At 36.0% G+C, this 21,301-nt stretch overlaps 1 protein-coding gene across 5 annotated transcripts in view; it reads left to right on the forward strand.

Moving 5' to 3' along the window:
• The window catches only part of ADGRB3 (adhesion G protein-coupled receptor B3), a 461,840-nt gene that overhangs the window by 219,404 nt on the left and 221,135 nt on the right, over positions 1-21,301 (forward strand). For all 5 annotated transcript variants that reach the window (XM_009689155.2, XM_068937480.1, XM_068937481.1 and 2 more), the window contains 3 exons: positions 2,927-3,121; positions 10,910-10,978; positions 15,991-16,099. In XM_009689155.2, coding sequence (XP_009687450.2) covers positions 2,927-3,121; positions 10,910-10,978; positions 15,991-16,099 — 373 coding nt within the window. The remainder of the gene's footprint in view (positions 1-2,926; positions 3,122-10,909; positions 10,979-15,990; positions 16,100-21,301) is intronic.

The following is a 21,301-nucleotide window of genomic DNA, read 5'->3' on the forward strand; positions in this document are numbered from 1 at the left end:
GTTGTGCTGGGAAGCTGAGCTTTCTGGATATGTTCTTTTTAAAAAAACTTCCAAATTGAGCTGTAATTTTAAGAGCCAATAATTCTGAGGTTGTTTAAATCACCTGCAGCACAACCCCAGCTACTGCTGAAGTAGGTATAATAATTTAGTCTTGTGGCACTGCAGGCAAGTCACTTGCTAGACCTTTTTTACCTTTTTGTGTCCAAAAGTGATCAAAATGTCTTGCTGGAAGCGCTAATACTACAGCTCCCAATTCTGCTGCTAGAGATGTGTAAAATTCTGCAGTGAAAAGAGAGCCTCACACAGCTTTGCTTGCTCAAAGGCTTAGAAAACAGTGACAACTATTGATATTTTTATTCTTTGCTTTACAAAAGCACCAAGATTAAGATTTCTGTGTGCTATGCATGGTCCAAAAACAATAACAAGTTCTCTGCTGCCATCTTTGAAATGTGAGAGCTTAAAGTCCACCAGGAACATGGAAAAAAAAGGAGGCGGGGGGAGATAAACACATGGATGGAACAAAAGAAAGCAAAATAATACAGTATAGTAATAGTCCAACAGTTTTCCTGTCAGTGTTTTATGTAGGCATAACAGTGCAGAAGAGTTTTACGAGGACTGTAAGATCGCTTTGATGTTATTACTAGGATTAAACCCACCTCTTTGTTCTCTTTTAAGCTCTGCCTCCAAGTTGTTGTGTGATGTCTTTCCCATTTTTCATTCTTAGGCATGTGCTCAATTTGGGAATTCAGCTTTATGGACTGCCTTTTATGTTGCATGTCTTTTGGGCTTGACCAAAGACACACTTAACATTGCTAATCCTCAAAACCTGGAAATACGCTTTGGTGTCAATGAACATCTGGACAAAAGTTCTAGCAGCTTCAGTCGTTTCTGTGCTATTGTGGGAGCTGATCCCCTTTTGATTTACCACTCAGATACAGCACTTGAGAAGACGAGGCATATGGCAACATTTCACTGGAAAAATTACAGATCGAAGTCTTGTTTGCACTCCCTTATTCCCAAGAAAGTAGTAGTTCATAACGTGATGTGTACAGTCGCAGATCCCAAACTAACTCAAATGAATTTTCTGCCTTTCTCACACCTTTTATCGGCTGTTATTTTCCTACAAGGTTACATTTAAAGCCTCCTTTTAAAATGCTTAGAAGCTGCAGAAAAGGATTCCTGCAAGCAAATTTCATGCCTAATTATTTATTTCCATTTTCTGAAGACTGAGGGAGGTATTCTCCTGAGATATTTGTCAAAAAAAAAAAAAAACTAACTGCCTCAATTTTCTTACTATTTTTGTTGAAAATACTGGGTTGTACAATAATGCTTTTAGTGTGTACCCACAGTATAGAGTAGATTCATACCCTGTCCCTGCTCCATTGGTAGATGTCTATTCTAGGCAACCTTAGGGTTCCACAGCGTTGTCCCATGTGCAAAGTATTTCTAGGGTGTGGGCAGGCCTATTGTGGTCCAGAACAATTTGCAGCTTCTGTAAGATCTCTTAAGGCCGTAGATGTAACCTGAATCAGCCACTTTGCCCAAACCCAGCTGTGTTACGTATATATCTAATTTATCTCAAGACCAGTTGAGAATGCAACGAAAGTATGATACAATAGCATGAAAGAAAGTATTTAGATAATCTATGTTAGAGGGTGATTGCATTTTTTATGTTGCTTTCATAAAAATTATTTTGAACCGTTTTAATCACTATAATATTTTTACTAAATATCCCATCCTTTTTTTGTAACTAAGCACCATATATGCACACAAAGTGGCTGGGGAGGCCTGGAAATGACAAAAGGTATCTCTACCCTCTTCCTTCCATTTCACAAGAAATAAGGACAAGTTAAAAAGCAGCTGAAGATACATTTACAGAGATGGTGTGAGGCAGTTTGGTTGCTAGCTCTATAGATTTCCTCTTAAGCTCTGCTACTTAGAGTGAGGTCTGTCTCAGCTACTTTATCTTTTCTATAACTTCTCTTTAATTTGGAAGAACTTAAATTTGTGTATGTAAGTTAATATACATATGTAAAAATAGATTGTTTAAACCAGGCATTCTTTTCAGCCTTGATTGGCCTTGTGACATCTGTCTTTGTGATGCACTATGCATCTTCCTTAGATGCTGAGTCAGCTTTAAGAATTATCCAGATCCACAAATTCAGCTTCTTACCAGGATGGTTTTTTGACCAGCATGTGCATTTTGGATTACATTTATCACTGACTGTGTACAGGCCTGCTGGAAGAACTACATCTAAGATAAGCACTCTGCACAGATGCGCAGGAGCAATTCAGAATTCTAATCTTTGTATTTCCTGAAAAAAACAGGATTGTTCCAAGTTAGCACCTTTGTGTTGTTAGTACTACAAAAGAGAAGACCTGAATCATACCCTATCCAAATCTTCAGTCTTGTATTGACTAGCCAGGCTGGGCTGGCGGGGGTGAAGAATATGCTTCCCCGTGCTAAACTAGAGTTTAGCGAGGGCTGCCTTAGCATTTATCCCTTTCAGGGCTCTTAGAACAGTTGTTTCATGTGTGACAATAGTGTTTCTTCACCGGTTCCACTGGGGAAGACTAGTTCCTTACTAAATCATGCAGCAGATGAAAGCCACAGTCGAGCCAAGTGCATTTCTTTGAGAAAATGGATGTCGAGAGGTTATTGGTGTCCAAACAGAAGTAAATGTGTTAAGTGTAACAGCTTCAGAATACATGATCTTGGCATCTTTCAGTATAAAATTGTATGACTTCCTAGTAAATGTAATAATTCTGTCATCATAGTCTACTATTATTGTCTTATCATTAACAAGATAACTTTTTTATAATATCTCTGGTATTTAATAGTTCTGATTGTGTTTATAATTTATTATAGCTAGTTTTTTATTTCGGTAAGGTAGGTTCTGATATTCCTTTTATTCTTCTGATACAGATTAAAGAGCACCTTGCCAAGGGACAGAGGACGTTGGCTGGTGATGGAATGTCCCAAGTGACCAAGACGCTATTGGATTTAACTCAGAGGAAGAACTTTTATGCAGGGGACCTTTTGATTTCTGTGGAAATTCTCAGAAATGTTACAGACACATTTAAAAGAGCAAGTTATATCCCTGCATCTGATGGGGTCCAGGTAAGAGAAACTCTGGAAAGAAGGGTTATGATTCAACAGATACATTTTATGTCCATAAACTCTGTGTCACCTCTTTGCACCAGGAGGCAAATTAAATATTCTCAATGACCATTTTATATTCACTAATGTTTATGTCTAAGGTAGAACTGTAGCAAAAGCAGCTACATGCTGTGAAATGAATACCCCAAACATCGCTGCCCATGAAAAAGGTAAAATTCTTTCTTTATAAAGTTTATCCCAGTGTCTTTACATGTAAAGGTTTGATTTGATTGAGAGGGGTATATTGATTTTTTTTGCATTAAGCAATTCAGTAGTGTTGTTTGGTCTAGTTCATTACAAAAATCTCTCCCTGAGGTTTAGCTCTGTAAGTCATTCTTCTGCAGCTCAAACAAATACAGCTCATTGAAAGTATACAAGAGTGGTGAATAAGACCATTTGATACAGTTTTTCTATTTCACACATTAGATTAATTCTTCTTGTCTGAGAGGCCAATTAGAACACTGTTGGAACTAACACCATCATAATTATTTCTACATAGTATGCTATACAACTAACTCATTGTGTAGTGTTCATTGAAATAAATATTTCACAGATCCTAGATCAGGATTGACAAAGATCAGGTTATTGGTTTTGTTTATAACTGGGAATTTTAGACCCTTTTCTAAGACTACAGATATACTTAAAAAGAACAGTTGGAGAGAGGGTAGAGACATATAGTATTTATGAAATAGTTAAATGAATATTCGTAAGTTAATAATGAAGTTATTAATGCATGGGTGTGTATATATTTGTTTAAAATTAAGGATAGATTATAAAAACAGTTTGGAATATAGGCGTGCAAATTACTGGAGGTGTTTGTATGCATCTCAGAAAAGACAATTTTTCCAGAGTTAAGCTTCCTATATTTTCAGTTTCATCATTTTTTTCATGCACAGAGAAAAATAAACTTCCAAATAAATTCAACATTTCTTTAGTTGGTCTTTAGCCAGCTGAAAGTTAAATGTCCACATTTTAGCAAAAATTTTTGAACAGTGGATCTCAGAAATTATTTTGGCTGAACTTTTTTTTTTCTGAATGAAAGTCAATATCATTTTGTACTTTCAGTAAGTTTTACTATTAAATGTGGCATTATTTGCCACAAATCTTTCATACTTGCAGCTATCTGACAATTATGATTCACAGGCATTACAGAAATCTTTGGTGGAACCAGCCTCGAGAAATGGCTCAGCACAAGTGATTCTGTTCATGGGCTTAGCAGATCAGGCCATTTGCAGTTTACATACATTGGAAAGATTTTGATTCTGTTCCCACTTTTATGCCAAAAGTTCCCTTCACTTCAGCAATGTAGAGCTGTTTCCAAAGTTCTTAATAGTATTCTGGCAGAACTGACTTGGAAAAACTAACTAGTACCATTTTAATAATTTTTAATTAATCGCTACCAGATGGAGAAATGAGAAAAGGCAAAAATTGGTAAGCCATATTATGAAGGAAATATGGAAGGATTTCTCAAACCAAACAAATAACTGCATTTCAGAAATTAGGTGCCGGAGTACCAAGAGCTCTTAAATTCCATCTGAAAAAAAGCACAGAAAAGAAAAGCACCGAAAAGCACAACAAAGCAAAGAGAGGAGAGGAAAAGTTTAACAAATTGAAAGTCAGGGTAAAACCTTGAAAACCCGTGCATTGTGTTCAGGAAAGTATATAAAATCAGAACGAAACATACTTTTCATACAGGAGAAGATATTAAGCAATATGTCTGTCACTGACTTCTGACAATAAAAGATGAAATCCTTGCTCAGTAACACCACTTAAAGTTTTACGGTCGTTTTCTGTGAAACCAGGATTGCACCCATAAGTAAATGTTATCAGACTCTGGAGATTATATTTCAGTTTTAATTTCCTCTACCACATATTTCCATACTTTCTAGTCTGTGGTAAAAGCAAGTGATGAAACAGTGAAAATGAAAGTATATTTACACAAAAATACCAAGATTCTTCTTCTTCTTGAGGAAGCTGTGTGTGATATTCTAATCTAATTTTATCTTCTGCACTAAATCATTTAGTTTAGTTTTTTTTTTAAATCTCAAAAAATCATAAATGAGGCTTGAAACCTCTCAAAGTCATAATTTTTCATTTCACTTGATGTCAGAAAAGTAAATTATGAATTATGGATAATTATGTTTTTAAAAGTCTGTTAAAAATATATATGTAATTTATTTTAGGCCATTACCTTTTCAGGCTTCCAATTAAGTTAAAACTGAGAAAAGAAAAGTGTGTATATTTGCATATATTTGTTTCTTATATCTTCATCCTTCTGCTTAGTCCCTCTGTTGTTGGTAGACTCTGGCTTATATACAATCTGAATATTTGTGGATATTGCAAAAGATGTGAGTCAGAGACACTACTTAACAAAAAGAATGACAGGAAAAAGTGGGATGAAATTTGAAAGTTTCAGGGTGATTACCCAAAACAAAGATGCCACTACTTGATGTAGGGCATAGAAAGTGCCCTTTGTTTAGGCAGACAGGTACAGAAAGCAGAACAAAGCTTTAAAATAGGCTTGTCTAGTGCCGGATTATTTATTGTAAGACTGCTTTTGATTTTGAATATTTTAACCTTTTGTTGCTACCATTACTATGTATGTACACATTGCACGTCAGGAAGAATGATAAGCATGTATGAGTCAGTTAAACAACAAGAAAGGGATCCTATATCAGTAATTGAAACCAGTAGTACAATAGCAGAAATAGCAGCAGGCGAGTCATGAAAATTGCTGGAGAATCAAGGTCTTTTACTTCATATGGGAATTGCTTCAGAATGCACTGTATAGTTATGCTGAGACTATGAGATGGCAACTGTGCTATTACTTGTATAGGAAAGACATTCCCTGGAAGATAATTAAAATTCTAAATAAGCATATTAATTTAAACAACCTATTAGGGCATTTCCCAGAACTGGTCTTCTTGAGCTGCCCTCTAAGCTACCCTCTAATAAGTGATTTTTCACGACAGGATGGCAGTGAGTTGCCAGATCCCCTGATCCAGTGACCAACAGGAAACAAGGTTTCTCCCTAAGAAGTCAGAGCATTTTATAGCCACAGGGACCACTTCTGTCAGTCAGGGACTAACAGGATTGCCCAATGCTATTTCTCCCAACTGCGACCTCCCACACACACTTCCCATGCTGAAGCCCAAAAGCAGAGGTGACTTAAGGCTATTCATTAATTCTCCTAGGGAGGAATTCTTCTCTAGCTGTATAAAAGGATTTTTGACAGCTTTATGCCTGCAGAAAGGGTCAAAGAATTTGAACTGGAACAGAGAACTGCACTCATTGTATTGCAGAAGAAAAAAATTGAAAGGAAGGAAATTAAATTAAGAAAACATGATTGTCCATTCCTGACTGTAACTGGCATTAACCTCAGAAAAGCCTGGGCAAAAATAAAAGACTTCAATATTTGGCTGTGTTTGTAGCAGCCTTTTCTGCAGTGGCCAGTTCAGTAACATGTAAGCCCTGCTATGAAAGGAGGGAGTTTGATTCTGCAAGGAGGTCCAGTGTTTACTGCAGTGTTACCATCAGATCTCATCCACAATGTCTCCCAAATTTAGCCTTTGTACCTGTCCATTGTTTTAGTAAAGGGCAGTGTCATTTCTCATAGCATTAAAGTAGTGAACAAGGGTATAGTCGAAGTAGGTGAAAGACTTTTTAACCCCTATTTCTCTGTCACATTTTTGGAGAGCATCTCATATCTATTCATAATTGAAGCAGTGAAGCCACTTAATCGTCTCTTTGATTAAATCACAAAGCACTAGTATTGCTGTCTGAAAACTCTTCATGCATCACAGCCTCCACAGCTACCGTATAAATGATGTCAAACAGGAGCAGAAATTGAGGGAAAAATGTTTTTTTCTCAAGCAGCAAGATATTCTTGTTATTGGGTCCATGCACATCATTTATGGTTTATTGCCAAGTACAATGTACATATTAAATCGGTCATTTCTTGTCTTTTGTTTGTATTTTGAGCTAGGATTATTTATAAGCCTTTGCATATAAATTTCTATTAATCAGTGATTGTTTTGATGCTTTCATGTAACTGAAAGTGAAGTCTAATGAGCATATAACGATATTGGCAAAACCATGTTATTTATCATCTGCATGCAAGATTTATACTTCCTGAGTGTTTTTTATACATTGCATAGACATAGCTACATTTACATGTAAGGCTTAGAATGTCTCTACAGGGGAATTATAGTCACTTCAATGTAGTGCAAAACTAGCTTTGAACTGGCTCCTTAGGAGGATAAAATATCCCACGCGGATGTCCATGCTGCTGCAGCAACTAGACTGCTACTGGCACCATAACCAGTTAAAGTTAGCTAAAATTTCTGTATGCTGACTCTCCACAGTATTACACTGGAAAAGTGCAGAACTATCATGCTTTAAAAAGTGTCTTCCTCAGGCAAAATTCCCCTAAGGCCAACTCTACCTATTAGAACTCTGCCAAAATCATGATGTCCTAGAGTAGATGTAATTATACTGCAATGAAACTGCTTTGGCCAGTATAGTTTATTTTACTTTGGGGGGGCCAATAAAGCTGTATTTTTTTTCCTGGTAGAGGCTGCATTTATGCAAGGATGATTTGCCATTCTAGTTAAACTGACAAATATTGTCTAATGAATGCTAAGCTTAATTCTTCTTAGCATGCTTTATTTTGCTACCGGACACCTGAAAGAGGTGAAATGTATTCTTGGTGTATAAGCAATGCGTAGCTACATTTTCCTCTTCTTGTCTTCAGCTTGCATGAATAGACATGCTCTGAACCTGATTAATAGAAATGATTCCAGACAAAATGTAATAGTACCTACCGCTCTCTTTTTAAAACAGTGCATCCTTCTCATAGTTTTTCTTACTGATTAAAGCAGTCATCCAGCATAGGGGAAAACCCCAGGTTTGGCAGAGGAACACATTACTGTGGGTAATGTTAATGTTAAAGGAAAGCTGGGACAAACCCATAGCCTTATTACATAAATGACAGATGTTTACAGTGCCATGAAGCCTTTCAGGGATTGCCCTCAGCAATAGAGCAGTGATAGTGTAGAATGCAGTAAAAATTAAAATTTTTGGTGATAACAATTTTTCTCTTTCCTTTGATTTTGGAATTGGCAGGCAGTCTTTTTCTTAATAATTCAGATATTCATTCAGATTTGTTCGGATATTCTTCTAGATAAAAATTGCACCATTAATGGCATATATGAATGAGATCAGACCAGCATTTGCCACAGGTTTTATGTAAAGGCAGGAAGATCCTCTATAAATATCCCAAAAATCCATATATTTATAGATCTATAAATACAGTCTTGTGTTTCAAAGTGCCACCAACTCTCATAAAGCCCATCCTGTTAGGCATTTACTAAGTACATGACAATCTAGAACCTACCTTGAAATCACTTGTAAAATGAAAGAAAAAAGGATGGTAAATACTCAAGTTTGATAGCCCCATGTGACATTTGGGTATAGTTTGCAAATGAAATAGCTCTTAATGCAAAAAGGAAAGAAGGCATTTTTAGGTATCTAGAACATGACCTAGCTGAGGGAAAATCTTCTTCTTAGACAACATTTTTGTATTTACAGTGTTAATTAACTAATGCATTTTTTTTTCTACTTGATTTATATCCTGCTAAACCTGTGTATACCTTCTTTTAAAGAAAGGAATTTTTGGCGATGAAGCTCACAGGCATTTTTTAAACGATTTTTTTGTGTGTGTGGCCATTAATTAAGCTTTATAAAATGTACAGACATTTAGGCATACCCATATGAGCCTTGAATCTTTTTGCTTTTTTTTTTAATTGAAAAGATATCTAGAGAGTAGAGGTGACATAGGTTACATTAAACACATCAGTTTGCATAATATATCATGTATACATAAATTATGGTGTTCTGTTCTCTCTGAACTTGGCAATAGAGCGCTGAATATGAATAGACATTGAAATACTTCTTGCTGTGAATACTGAGGACTTTGTGAAGCTTATCGAAACAAATGGAAAATTCCCCTCTGTATCAGTGGAAACTGTCTCAAACCATGAGAACATTTTTCTTTTCTGCCTGCTTTTAATCCTCATCATTCCATTCCTATACAAACTCATGATTTGCACAATACCTTGTTAATCCATTTCCATTCTTATCATGAAGTTCTGCTTCACTGAAGCTTATGGATATTTTGCCAATGAGTTCTGTGAGAGAAGGACTGTGCCTTCATTAATGTATGGGGTTTTCTGCCCAAACTCACCAAAGCATCAATCACCTCTATAAGAGTTTTGCTTTGCTAAGTTAACATAATTTTTTATCAATTTAAATCTTATGGTTAGCATAATTAACTTCCTAATGATGAAACAAAGATGGAGTCTTTTGCTGGTTAACTTTAGGAACTAGCTTAAACTGTGAAAATGTTTTTGTATAAAAATAGTTTTCATAAGTTTTATTCAATGTTGTATTACAAGGTTTCATTTATATGGTTATGAGAAATTTTGTAATGCAGTATTCTTAAAATTCATTTTCTCCAAGACACCTAAAATGTCTGCAATATCTCAAATTTTGAAATTAATATATTTTCAAGTGCAACCAAAGTATACATAGCACCCTGAGGGCAGAATTTATTTCTGTTCTCCATTCAGTTACCGTGCAGTTGAAGGCTTTGTACTTTCATTAAATAATGTATTTAAACTACCTCATATTTAAGCCTCATTTATACCTTATTTAACCCTAACAAATTGGCTAAAAAGTATGTGCAAGAGAGGGAAATTAATATGACCGTTAATTTGAGTTCCAAGGCCTCTATTGGTATTCAACTATAACTTTTTTTAGGGGTTTTGCGCAGCTTAGTAGTACTCTTCAGCTAAGGTCAGTGGAAGCTACATGTATTTTTTTAGGAAGGAACAGAAAAATGATAATTGGCAGACTGTAGAAAAAAATGACATTCTGCAGGAAAAGTGATATAGAGCTGAGAAGAACAGACTGTGCAAACTCATAGTTCTTAAAGAAATTGGAAATAAAAATTGGGGGAGAGAGCAGACAAAATTGGAAAGGAAAGCTCTCCATAAACACTTGGAATATTTTAAAATGCGTGGTCTAGAAGTTAACCTTTAAATGCCCTGGCTGCCATTCATGTGATTTGCTTAATTGCAATTAAATGAGCAGGACAATGAGACATAGAAAGTAACAATTTAAGGTCAAAGAAACAGAAATAAATTTTTCTTTTTCTGCTAAAATTGCTAAAAGGACAGAGGCAAATGGAACTTTTATAAAGTAAACCACACCTGGTTTCAGATAGCCTCTTATCAGTGAAATACCACTGTCTCCACTATTTGTGTCATTAAAGATGATTTTCATGATTTTCAGGATTTGAACAAAAAAATGGTGACCCCGAGCCGAGTGTTTTTTTTAATTTTGTTTATTTTCAAGGTGTACACTAGTCTAGTTTCTGGAATTGAGAGTAAATTAAAAAATAGAACACTGTCACATTTAGAAATTGAGCAAGTTTAATATGGTTCTTATTTTATCCAAAGTAGTACAGAATCTGATTATATGGCCAGAAGTGAACAGTTAAGCATAAAATATACGTGACCTTTTCTTAGTCTAATATACCCTTTTGTTATCTTTTACGTCTTCTGCTGACAGAAAATAGGCTGCAGAAGTGCATCTTGAATAGCAAAAGGAAATCTTTCTTAATGTCTACTTAAAGTTAAGACTGTTTTATGTTACTGAATGTCATTTTACTTTGTCTTTTATTTCCAGAACTTCTTTCAAATCATTAGTAACCTCTTAGATGAAGAAAACAAAGAGAAATGGGAGGATGCACAACAGGTAAGATTTGTGTTATGCAATTCATCAATTTATAAATTTGCAAGCTATGAATATAATGATAGTCACTATTTCTTAATCAGAGGCTACACATTATTTTAATGAGTCAGAATAAAGTGTAATATATGGTTGCAAAAATGAAACTAAACACACACCCAGCTGTAGGTGAAAGGAGATCCTAAATGAGATGATATTTTGGAAAGGAGATCCTAAATGAGCTGATATTTTGGAAACGCCTGATCCTTTTCAAAAAAGAGCAATTCCAGCCCCATTGGCTAATTCCTAGGATGAAAATTGTTTTAAGATCATAAGAAGTCTCTGTTGATGAACAGGTTTTCACTGTGTTCCATGGAATGACTCATGATGTTAAAGAAAGCATCTTTCCTTTTGATGCTGTGATGGAGTGCATAAGAAGATTAAATACGATTAGTAAAAGGCTAGCCACAATGAGGTTTCTGTTAAACTAAACACATCAGAACTCATCTAAAGAACTCAACCACTCCACCAAAATGCTTACAAAATTTAAAACAGAAGACTCTTTTTAAATATTTACATTTAAAAGAACAGCAGCGATCCTTAAGACAGAAAAATTTCGGGACTAAGTTAGATATTATGATCATATTTTATAAACCAGTAAAGTTTAACAAAGACACTCATTTTATAATAAAAAAGTTAAAATTCAAATGGATTTTTTTTTTTTTGGCTTGGATATAAGTATTTCGTACATGCTTATAACCTAGAGCTTTACAGGATTATGTTAATACTTATGGATATGGCTATAGAACTATCACACTTTTTCAAATACAAATAACAGTGGTAATGGGGATGAACAGAGAAGAATGATGAAGATTTTCAAAGGTATGGAACTATTTATATATGAGAAATGATTAAATGAAGTAAGGTTCTTCAGTCTGGAAAAGAGACAACAGGTAATCTGTGATAGAGAATTCTAAAGTGAGGAGGAGAATGGAGATGGTGAAGTGGGAATGACATATTTATTTAATTGTATTTCTTACACAACGACTAAAGGACATCACATAGAAACCGGTGAAGTGGCAGGTTTAGAACAAATAACAAGAGATAATTTTTTTTTACATAAAACATGTAGTTAGCTAGGTTATGGAACTTCTTGTCAGTGAAAATGCATATGAGTTAAAAATGTGAATGGACAACTTAATGCAAGAAAAGTCAGTATAGGACTGTTCCTAGAAAGATTGCATTTCTGCCTAAGGAATTCCTTTGGCAAAAAAGTTACTGAAGGCTGGAGAAGAATTCCAAAAGAAGTATCGCTATGTGCTTGCCCCGTTATACTATTAATTGGGCATGTGCTATTTGCCATTGCTAAGGGCAGATAACTAGCCTGCACAGACCTTTGGTCTGTTCTGGTATGGTCATTAGCATTAGGTTAGCTAGATACTTGAAATGTGCTCACTCTTAGTGTGATTCTTAGTAAACTACTGCATGTTTGAAGCTCTTTGAAGCTAATTAACTTAATTTTTATAAATTCATCTTTGGCATGTGATTAAGAAAAGGATGATCGAGGCTTTTCATTTTGCTACTGATTCAAACCTTGTTGTAGACATATGATGCTGCAAACTGCCCATTGTAATTTAGCCAGGAATTGTATTTTTCTATTATTGTTCTTCTATTCCACTATGAAAGAGTAGCTACAACAATAGGCAAAGCATGTGATCTCCTTTGTTGGTGGTGGATGGGAGCAGCAAAGTCACATGCATGTGACCATAACTAGATACCACCAAGATTAGGGAACCAATATAAAACAACTATTTCAGCCTGACTAATGAACAGACAGAGCGTCACTCTTTATGTTTCCAATTTTGTCTACTTATACCCTCGACCCTGCCTGCTTTCCCATGCTGTGTATGGTGTCGGTCCCACCAAGATCAGGGAATAACAGCACCTGAGAGGAAATGGTGAGAACTTGGAGTTAAAGGGGGGAACAGCAAATCTCGAGTTCCTTTCTTCCTCACTTATGCTGGTAGAAGAAGCTGTATTGAAGGAGAGAGAGGAGACAAAAGTTATTTTTGCTCTCCCTCAGCTCTTTCGCTCTGCCTGGTAATTCATTGTATTGTGGATCCAAATACAGCACTGGCAGGCAGGCAGAGACACAAGCAAACACAGTGTAGAGCTGAAAACAGGAGTAGCAGGGCAATAGCTGCCTGGTAATGAAGCTGAGAATTCATTAAATCTTAGACCCCTGAGCTATAAGGATGGTACCCAGAGGAACCACACCACTGGTCATTGTTATTTTTGTTGGGCAGTTACACAAGCAGTCTCAAAGAAACTATTGAAGCAAGTAGCTCTTCATATTGGCTAAGGTGAATGAGTTGTTAGTCTTCCTTCCTTCGTTCATATGGAAAGAGTGTTTTCCTAAATAAATAAATACATCCAATCATTCCTATTTTGGATAAAACACTGAAAAGTTATGATTAAACAGAATCAGATAATATTATTTGGAATTGTTACATCCTGTGCAAAGACTTTTTAAAAGTTTGTATGTTAAAAGTCATGCTAGCAGATAAACTTGTTTGAAAAGAATGTGTACAAGTCGTTTTGTGTTGCAAGTACATCCCATCTAGGGCAAACACTACTGACTAAAGAAGAGGAAAGGTTATTCTGTTCCCAGTTCAGCCACTTGGTTGATATATTCTTTTTAATGACAAGTTGCAAACCAAGGGCGATCTCACCAAATTCCTTGCCAGTTTGTGTGCCTTTCTTCAACTCCACAGGCACTACTAGCTTACATCTCTTAGACTATTTTCTGGATTCTTTTGCTGGGAAGAAAGTCTTACTCACTGTTAGCAAATTGCTGACTTTCTATCAAGTATACAGCTGCAATGCCTCAGCACATCTTTTTTCTAGATTAAATGCCAGCAGTTGAAACCATTAATTGCAGGTTACATAGCATACAGATAAGCAGCACTCACTTTAGTACTTGCCTTTTGTTGAGAACTGATGTAAAGTACTGTAGACAGGAAGCAACTTCAAGTCCTCAATGAATAAGTTCATACTGGTGTTTCAAAACTCAGGAGCTATTCTGCATATTCTTCATCACCATCTGCCGGCATCCTATTGATTAACTACTACTTCAGATATATAAAAATGAAGAGTACCTCTAAAACAGTGAGGGTTCAACAGTTTCTGCTGAAGTTATAACTATAAAATGTTATGTGCAAGAAGTAGGGTGAAAGAATCTTTTGACTGAAATTCAGCCTTGGTTCGTAATCTGGGAATATGTGTACTACGAATGAGAGGGATGCAAAACCCGCACTTACTATCTCATTAGCTTGTTGCTAGGAAAATAAAAGTTAAGTCTGCTTCATATGAGGCAGCATTTTCAGCTTGGTAGGATCGTAAATTCTTCATAAAATAGTGTTGCTGCCCTACCTTTTATAAAAGGATAAAATATAGACAACAAAGCATATTGAGAAATTCTCCATCTTCAGTTGAACAGCTATGGATCCAGACAAACAAAACAAGATCAAGATGGAGCACAACATACTGGAATTTATAGTCTCTATGAGCATTTTCATTTTTAGGGTCTGTACTCCCAGTAATGGAAATAATGAGTTGAATGTTGCTGCTAATCTGCAATTTGGATGTCTCACTGATATGAAAGAAAAAGCACTGTGAACAGCTCACCATTCTTTTATAATTGTAAGATACTATATTACTGAAAATTGTCCTTTTCATGACAAAGATCATAACCAATAAAAATTGATTTTTTATTTATATGACTTGAGCAGTATCATTTAAGCTTATTAATAACTATCTTGATATTTAATGTGGTTTTGATGGTGTATTGTTGCTAAATATAACAATTTTTAATATTTTTGTGATCGTGTGAGCTTGCAGCTTTGGAAATAAACGGCACTTCTTTCAAATGTTCTGTCCCTTTCCATTTGGAAAGTCACATTGAGATGCTGCATTAGCATCAGAGAGACTAGTGCAACTTACTTTAGTTTATTTTGTCCAGTTCTGGGCTCCCCAGTGCAAGGAATACATGGATGTGCTGGAGTGAGTCCAGCAAACAGCCACGAAGAGGATTAAGGGTGGGAGCATCTGTCATACTGGGAGAGGCTGAGAGAGCTGGGACTGTGCAGCCTGGAGAAGGGCGGGCTCAGGGGGGATCTTATCAATGTGTATAAATACCTGTTGGGGAATAAAGATGACAGAGCCAGACTCTTCTCAGTGGTGCCCAATGACAGGACAAGAAGCAAAAGACAAATCGAATTTCAGGAAGTTCCATTTAAACATAAGAAAAAGCTTTTTACAGTGAGGGTGGTTGAACACTGGAAGAGGTTGCCCTGAAATATTGTCATCCTTGTTCAAAACTCAATTGGACATGGTCCTGGGCAACCTACTCTAGGTGACCCTGCGTTGACCTGGGGGGGTTGGACCAGACTCTCTCCAGAGGTCCCTTCCAACCTCAACTATTCTGCAATTCTGTGATTCTGTGATTCTACTACTCCACCTCAGCATAAAAGTAGTATCAAAAGTAAAAAATTATATTGATTAATTGGTTAAAGCAAGACGGGGTTATCATGCTGCAGAGACCACAGGTAAGATTTACGTTCAGCTGTTTATGTGGGTACTTCTAAAGTTACTCAAGATATCTTCCAGAATAAGGAAGGTAACATTAGTTGGAATTTTCTTCTGCAATATGAAATATTTTAACATTTAATTAATGAAAGTAATGGACAGTAAAACATTTTTTTTGATAATTGCAGTGACTTATGAGCAAACATTTCACAGTTCCTATGAAAAGCTGATTTCATATAGCCTTATGTGAAAGAATGTCTGTTTACGTGTGGACCTAATGCCAAAAATGATGGTTTTACAGTCACAGAATATGTTAGCTGTTGAAACATTAGAAGCGCAGTTTAACTTTTACATCTCACATCTCGTCTTATTGCATTTAGATTTTTTTTTGATTTTGCTGCTGTAGAGATTTTGATATTATAGTTATGAAATGTCTGACCTTCCTTTATTAGATCTATCCAGGCTCAGTGGAGTTAATGCAGGTGATTGAAGATTTCATACACATTGTTGGAATGGGAATGATGGACTTTCAGAATTCATACCTAATGACTGGAAATGTAGGTAAGAAATAGGAATTTCTTCTATCAAATTTAAGACCTATTGAAAATCAGAAATTGCAAGTATGTACTTTAGAATTGCTGCTTCTATGACATTCCTCACTGGGGTCCTCTTCCTCCTCCAGATTATCTTTATTGCTTGGTTATCTTCTCTCTGGTTTAGTATACTCAGTATGCATTATCTATCAGACCTCCCCATAATTGTATCTCAAGGCTTGAATGTAAAGCTTAAGGCTCTTAAAATAAAATTCAGAAATTTGTCAGCAGAATACTACAAACTGTAGCTATGTGCTATGAGCCTCTCCAGGATATACGGTGATTCAAATGGCATTTTAGAAAATCATGGGAATTAAGATAATAATGATATACTAAATAGCTTGAGAAATGTTGATTTTGTTGACATTATCTCTTTTAATATTATATTCTCCCAAAACACAGTCTTTGCACATGTTATAGGGTGATAATCAGCATAGACAGAGAAGCACTAATTACAAAAAGCATAATCCATTAGTTGTCAAAATAACTTAAGCCTTCTGTTGCTTAATTCATTTCTTCATTGTGTGAGAATTTCAAAATTTTATTCAGATTTATTTTTTAAATTATGTTTCTTCAAATATGAAGTTTCTTAGCAATTGAATTCCACTTATTAGTGGCCATAAGTGTAAGTGCTTCTGAAACTAGTTGATTAAGAATATATCTGAGAAATTTTTGGAATGGCCCTAATCAAAATATAGCTGTCTGTGCAATAGTAAATATTTATTCTTGTCCAGTTTAGATTTAGATTGACAGGTCTGTAAACACTACTCCTGTAAAGCACAGCCTTATATTGGAGGCATGTCAAAGAACTCACCAAAAAGTACTCTACGAGTCTTAAAATGTTTACAGCATTTTGTTATGGGGAGCTTTTGCTCTTAACAAGTGATTTATTATTGCTGTTGTTTATGGTTTGTACTGTGGCACTACTTAAAGCTCCTGTCAGTTTTCAGTCCCCCATTATGCTAAACTCTGTACATACTTATAAAGAAAAGACATGTTGTGCCTTGAAAAGCTTGTTCTGTGGCATTTTTTATGACAAGATAAAAAAAGAGTTTATTTAAAGAGCACAGCCCATGCTGTTTGACATGTTCTACTGCATTTTGCTCTGTTTGTCCTCTGAAAAATGTGAAAAAAACACTGAAAAATGTTTTTAAAAAACATTGAAATAGTGTATGTTTCTACACATTCTTCAAATGGGAAACAGCAAGAACTTTGCAACTGAATCAAAAACTGTGCTGTGCACTGGCTAGTCTAGATAACTGCATAATCGTCTCAGTCTTTCTTTTGATTATTCTTCCTCTTCCCACATCTAAGATATTCTTAAACTCTCAGGAGTAGGTCTGTTCTTAACTATATAACCATCAAAGGAAGAGAAAGAGGCAGAGAAAAGTTAAATGAGTTTATAAGCTCATTCTGACTACCTACCTCTGTATCTTGACGTATTGGAGTAAGTTTATCCTCTCCCCACATTACTGCTTGCTCAGAGCCAACTATCGAGAAGGGACAGGGTTGGTGGAGTCTTGCTTCTGCTGTACGCCTCATTGACCAGAATAGTTTAGCTCGGGTGGCATGGTGAGATGAGGACTAACTGTTATCACCAAGGAGTGATTTCTGATTTTCACAAGCACAGAAGGGATGTATATGGAATAATTCAATTTTAGCTGGAGTTACTTACCACCCTTTGTCCCACTCTTTTCGAAAGTGCGTTGTAAGCTCTCTCAGCCAGAGGTAAAATACTGGACACTTTTTTTTTTTTTTTTAATAGTACCCAGCACAATAGACCCTCTACCTTCTTTGAGGCACTTCTAGGTTCTTCTGCAAAACTGCTGAATAAAATGGAATCTGTTCACAAGTAAAAAAAAAAAAATTACTTGGCCTCTCGCCCTGACATCTAATAATTGACCTGAGTATTTAATTTCTGCACTAGCAATAAGGACTCCTCACTTCAAATTCTGTCTTTCATTTAGCTGTACAATCCATTGTTTTTGAATTATCTCCTCAGTGTGACAAAGTCATCTTCAGGGAACAGGGCTGCATAACTAGTCTGATTGTTTAGGTAAACGTTACCTAGGAAGCTTTTCTGTTGATCTCGACTGAAAGGAATGAACTATGCAATTGCTGTTGTCTTAGCATTAATTCTGCTGTACCAAGAGCAGAATTGGTACTCATACCAAGAGTTCAAAAATGTGGGAGGTCATGTTTATAACTTGAAATAACATTCTTGTCATTTAAGTCTGTAAACAGATTCCATGTAGGAAGCAGATGTGTGCAGAAAGGAGACCTTCTCTTTATATGTTCATATTTGAACAGGACTATACTATAGTTATTTCATAGTTATTTATCATAAAATATTTCCTCAGCTCTCTCAGATATTTGAAATTCCTTTTCTCATATTTTCATTTTAGAATTTCCTTACTTGAGAGATATATTAAGAAAAGGATTCAGCACTCGAATGAACTGCTGCTTTCATTGCCAGAAAAAAATCCCGTTCTGTAGCAAATTTCACAGTTTTGCACTGAGTTCTCAGTTTCCTTTTACTAATTTCAGTTTACGTGTTCACTTCTAATTGAATGACACTGTAGTGGTCCATAAACATGTAATTCTGTTTCATAGATATACTAGTCTCCTGAAATCATTCGCAGATGGAGTGTTATTTTCTCTCATTCTTTCAAGACACACAAACAAGTAGCTGTGGTTTAACAAGTTATTATAGGACAGCCACACTGAAATGACCGTCCATTACGCATGCTCAGCCCATGGCACATGTGATGAAAATTACCTTAAGCATATGGTAGGCTATACTAAGCCACATCTTTTGGAACTAGCTGAGAAGGTCCATAAGGACAGTTGCCATGCCTCTGCTAAGCTTTTTAACACAGTGGCTTGTTTGTGCATTAGAGATCTTAGCTCGTCAGATAATCCACTATCTGTGCTTTGGGACTGGTTTAGTCAACATAGTGAAAGCACATACTTTCCCATTAAAGCAAGACTTGTTTCCTCTTAGCTTTTCCCTCAAGGACAAAGAACATGCTATGAAAAACTTAAAAAAACTGAAAAGCAACAACTTGTGTTGATTAAGTGCGGCTGGGACAGATGGTATTTGTTTTATTTGTGTGCTCTCTGTTCTGTATTATGTTCCTTTAAGAAATGATTGGATGAAAGAGAAGCCTCTGGAGGAAGGTGGGGGCTGCCTTCCTCCTCCTCCTGTTCCTCCTCCTCATTGGGCAGCTGAGCAGGCACAGGGAAAAGATGATGTGGAAAACAGAGGAGTTTTTGCTACCATTCAGAATAATCCTGAATTAGCTGGAAGTACAGATCCACCTGCAAGAATACAGCAGGCAGGGGGAGAAAAGTTTATAAACCTCTTCATTTCCATTGCGTCTTAACTGCTTACTTTTGGTTTTCTCTGTTTAAAAGAGAGAATTCCTCGTTTTAAATCAAAGAATAAATCCTAGCTTTCTGAACTTAGTAGCCTTTTGAACTTCTTTGGAGAGCTAAAGGTCTAAGCAGATGTCTCTTAGGATTTTGGCAGTTTTGGGGCCCCACCACAGGAAACTGCATTCGGAGTTCTGAAGAAATGTTCTAAAAGAACGTTAGCTGGGCTGCTAACCAGAAATATTCATACTTTAATTTAAATAATTTGCTAGATTAGAAGATTGGACTGCCACAAGCATAATTATCTTTAAAAGTATAGATGGAATGGGGAAGTGGAGATAGGGAACAGTATTAGGAGACTAAGATTTTTTTGTAAAGGAAAATTATTCTTCTGTTGTCACTTAAATTTCCTCAGGAGTAGTAGCCAAAAATAGTTAAAGAAGACTCTCTTGACAAAATGGAAACTTACTGCTGTAAGGGATTGTTGATAAGAACATCAAGTTGTCTTGAAGTGAAAAGTGTTGTCCTGGATATTATTTGGAAATGACAGAAAATAAACAGAATTTGCAGCATGAGAAAAGCCATTTTTGTTCATGCTATTTTTAAGAAGATTGATCTTTGACTTATCAGTAATGTTCCAAAATATATAGCAAAGTTATTTAATGTAGTCAAAGACAGGAAAAGCTGTCAAGAAATTCAGGAGGTGTAGCCAAATGACAAGAAGGGGATATCCACTGGCAGTTTAAATTCAATCTTGACAGAGGGAGTGGTTCGAACCATACGTAACGGAGAAATTTATAAAACAATTCAGTAAAATCCGCTGGTCACTGTTCTGCAGAGCTCAGAGAAGAGAATAGCGTTAGTGTGAGAAAAGAGCAGAGCAAAGAAAATACAGAAAATGTTTTGATGTTCAGTAGCCATCACTTGTAATGCTGCTTTCAGTTCTGATTACATTGACTGAGATTTGTTTTGCTTACCAGAAGTAGCACAGAATCCATTGCCAAAGTCACCCTAAGCTTCCTTTCTAGTCAAGAGAGGCCATTGGTCAGGAGAGCAATTTATACCATCCTGGGTACCTAAAATAAGGGGACAGATTGCCCTCTGGATGTTCAGTCCACAAGCTATAAAGGCAGCCTTGAGACTAGCTTATACTTGACCTATTCATGGCACCTAAAGTAAAGAGGAATGCTGCTTTGTAAAAATAAACAGGGGAACACGCAAGTTCAGAGCTGAAAGATAAACAATTTAAATAGGTTGAGAGTTGGAATGATTAGAACGGATTAGTTTGAGAACAGATTGTTAAAAGGGACTAGATTCGTGCTGCAGAATAGTGAATGAAAAGAGAAACTAGGCTGACATCTGTTTAATCTTGCATGCAGGAAAAACAGAGATTCTCAACCTATACATTACTTGTACATTAGCATATCTAAATCTGAATGACCATGAGGCCAAGTTCTTAAGAAGAATAAAACAAAAACAGAAGTAGGCGTTTGTGTGGTGAATGGGGCTAGCTATGATCTTATATGAAAAAATGAAGCGGTATAAAACCATATTTCCATGCAAAAATCAATTTCTGGCTAATAATCTGTTATTTCTTTACCTAAAACTGGCTACGGTGACTCTGGTACTCTGATGAGTCATCTAATCTAATACAGTAATTATCATAATTGTTTATATAGGGTTTCCTACTGAGTTGCTTAGATAAGTTTTATAGATATTTGCAGAAGACAAAGTCAGATTTCTGCCTTCAAAATCTAGGATGGCAGAGGAGAGAGAATTATTTTACAGTGGTGTC

The sequence above is a fragment of the Struthio camelus genome, chromosome 3, assembly GCF_040807025.1.
Source record: "Struthio camelus isolate bStrCam1 chromosome 3, bStrCam1.hap1, whole genome shotgun sequence".
In the NCBI taxonomy this organism is placed as follows: domain Eukaryota; kingdom Metazoa; phylum Chordata; class Aves; order Struthioniformes; family Struthionidae; genus Struthio; species Struthio camelus.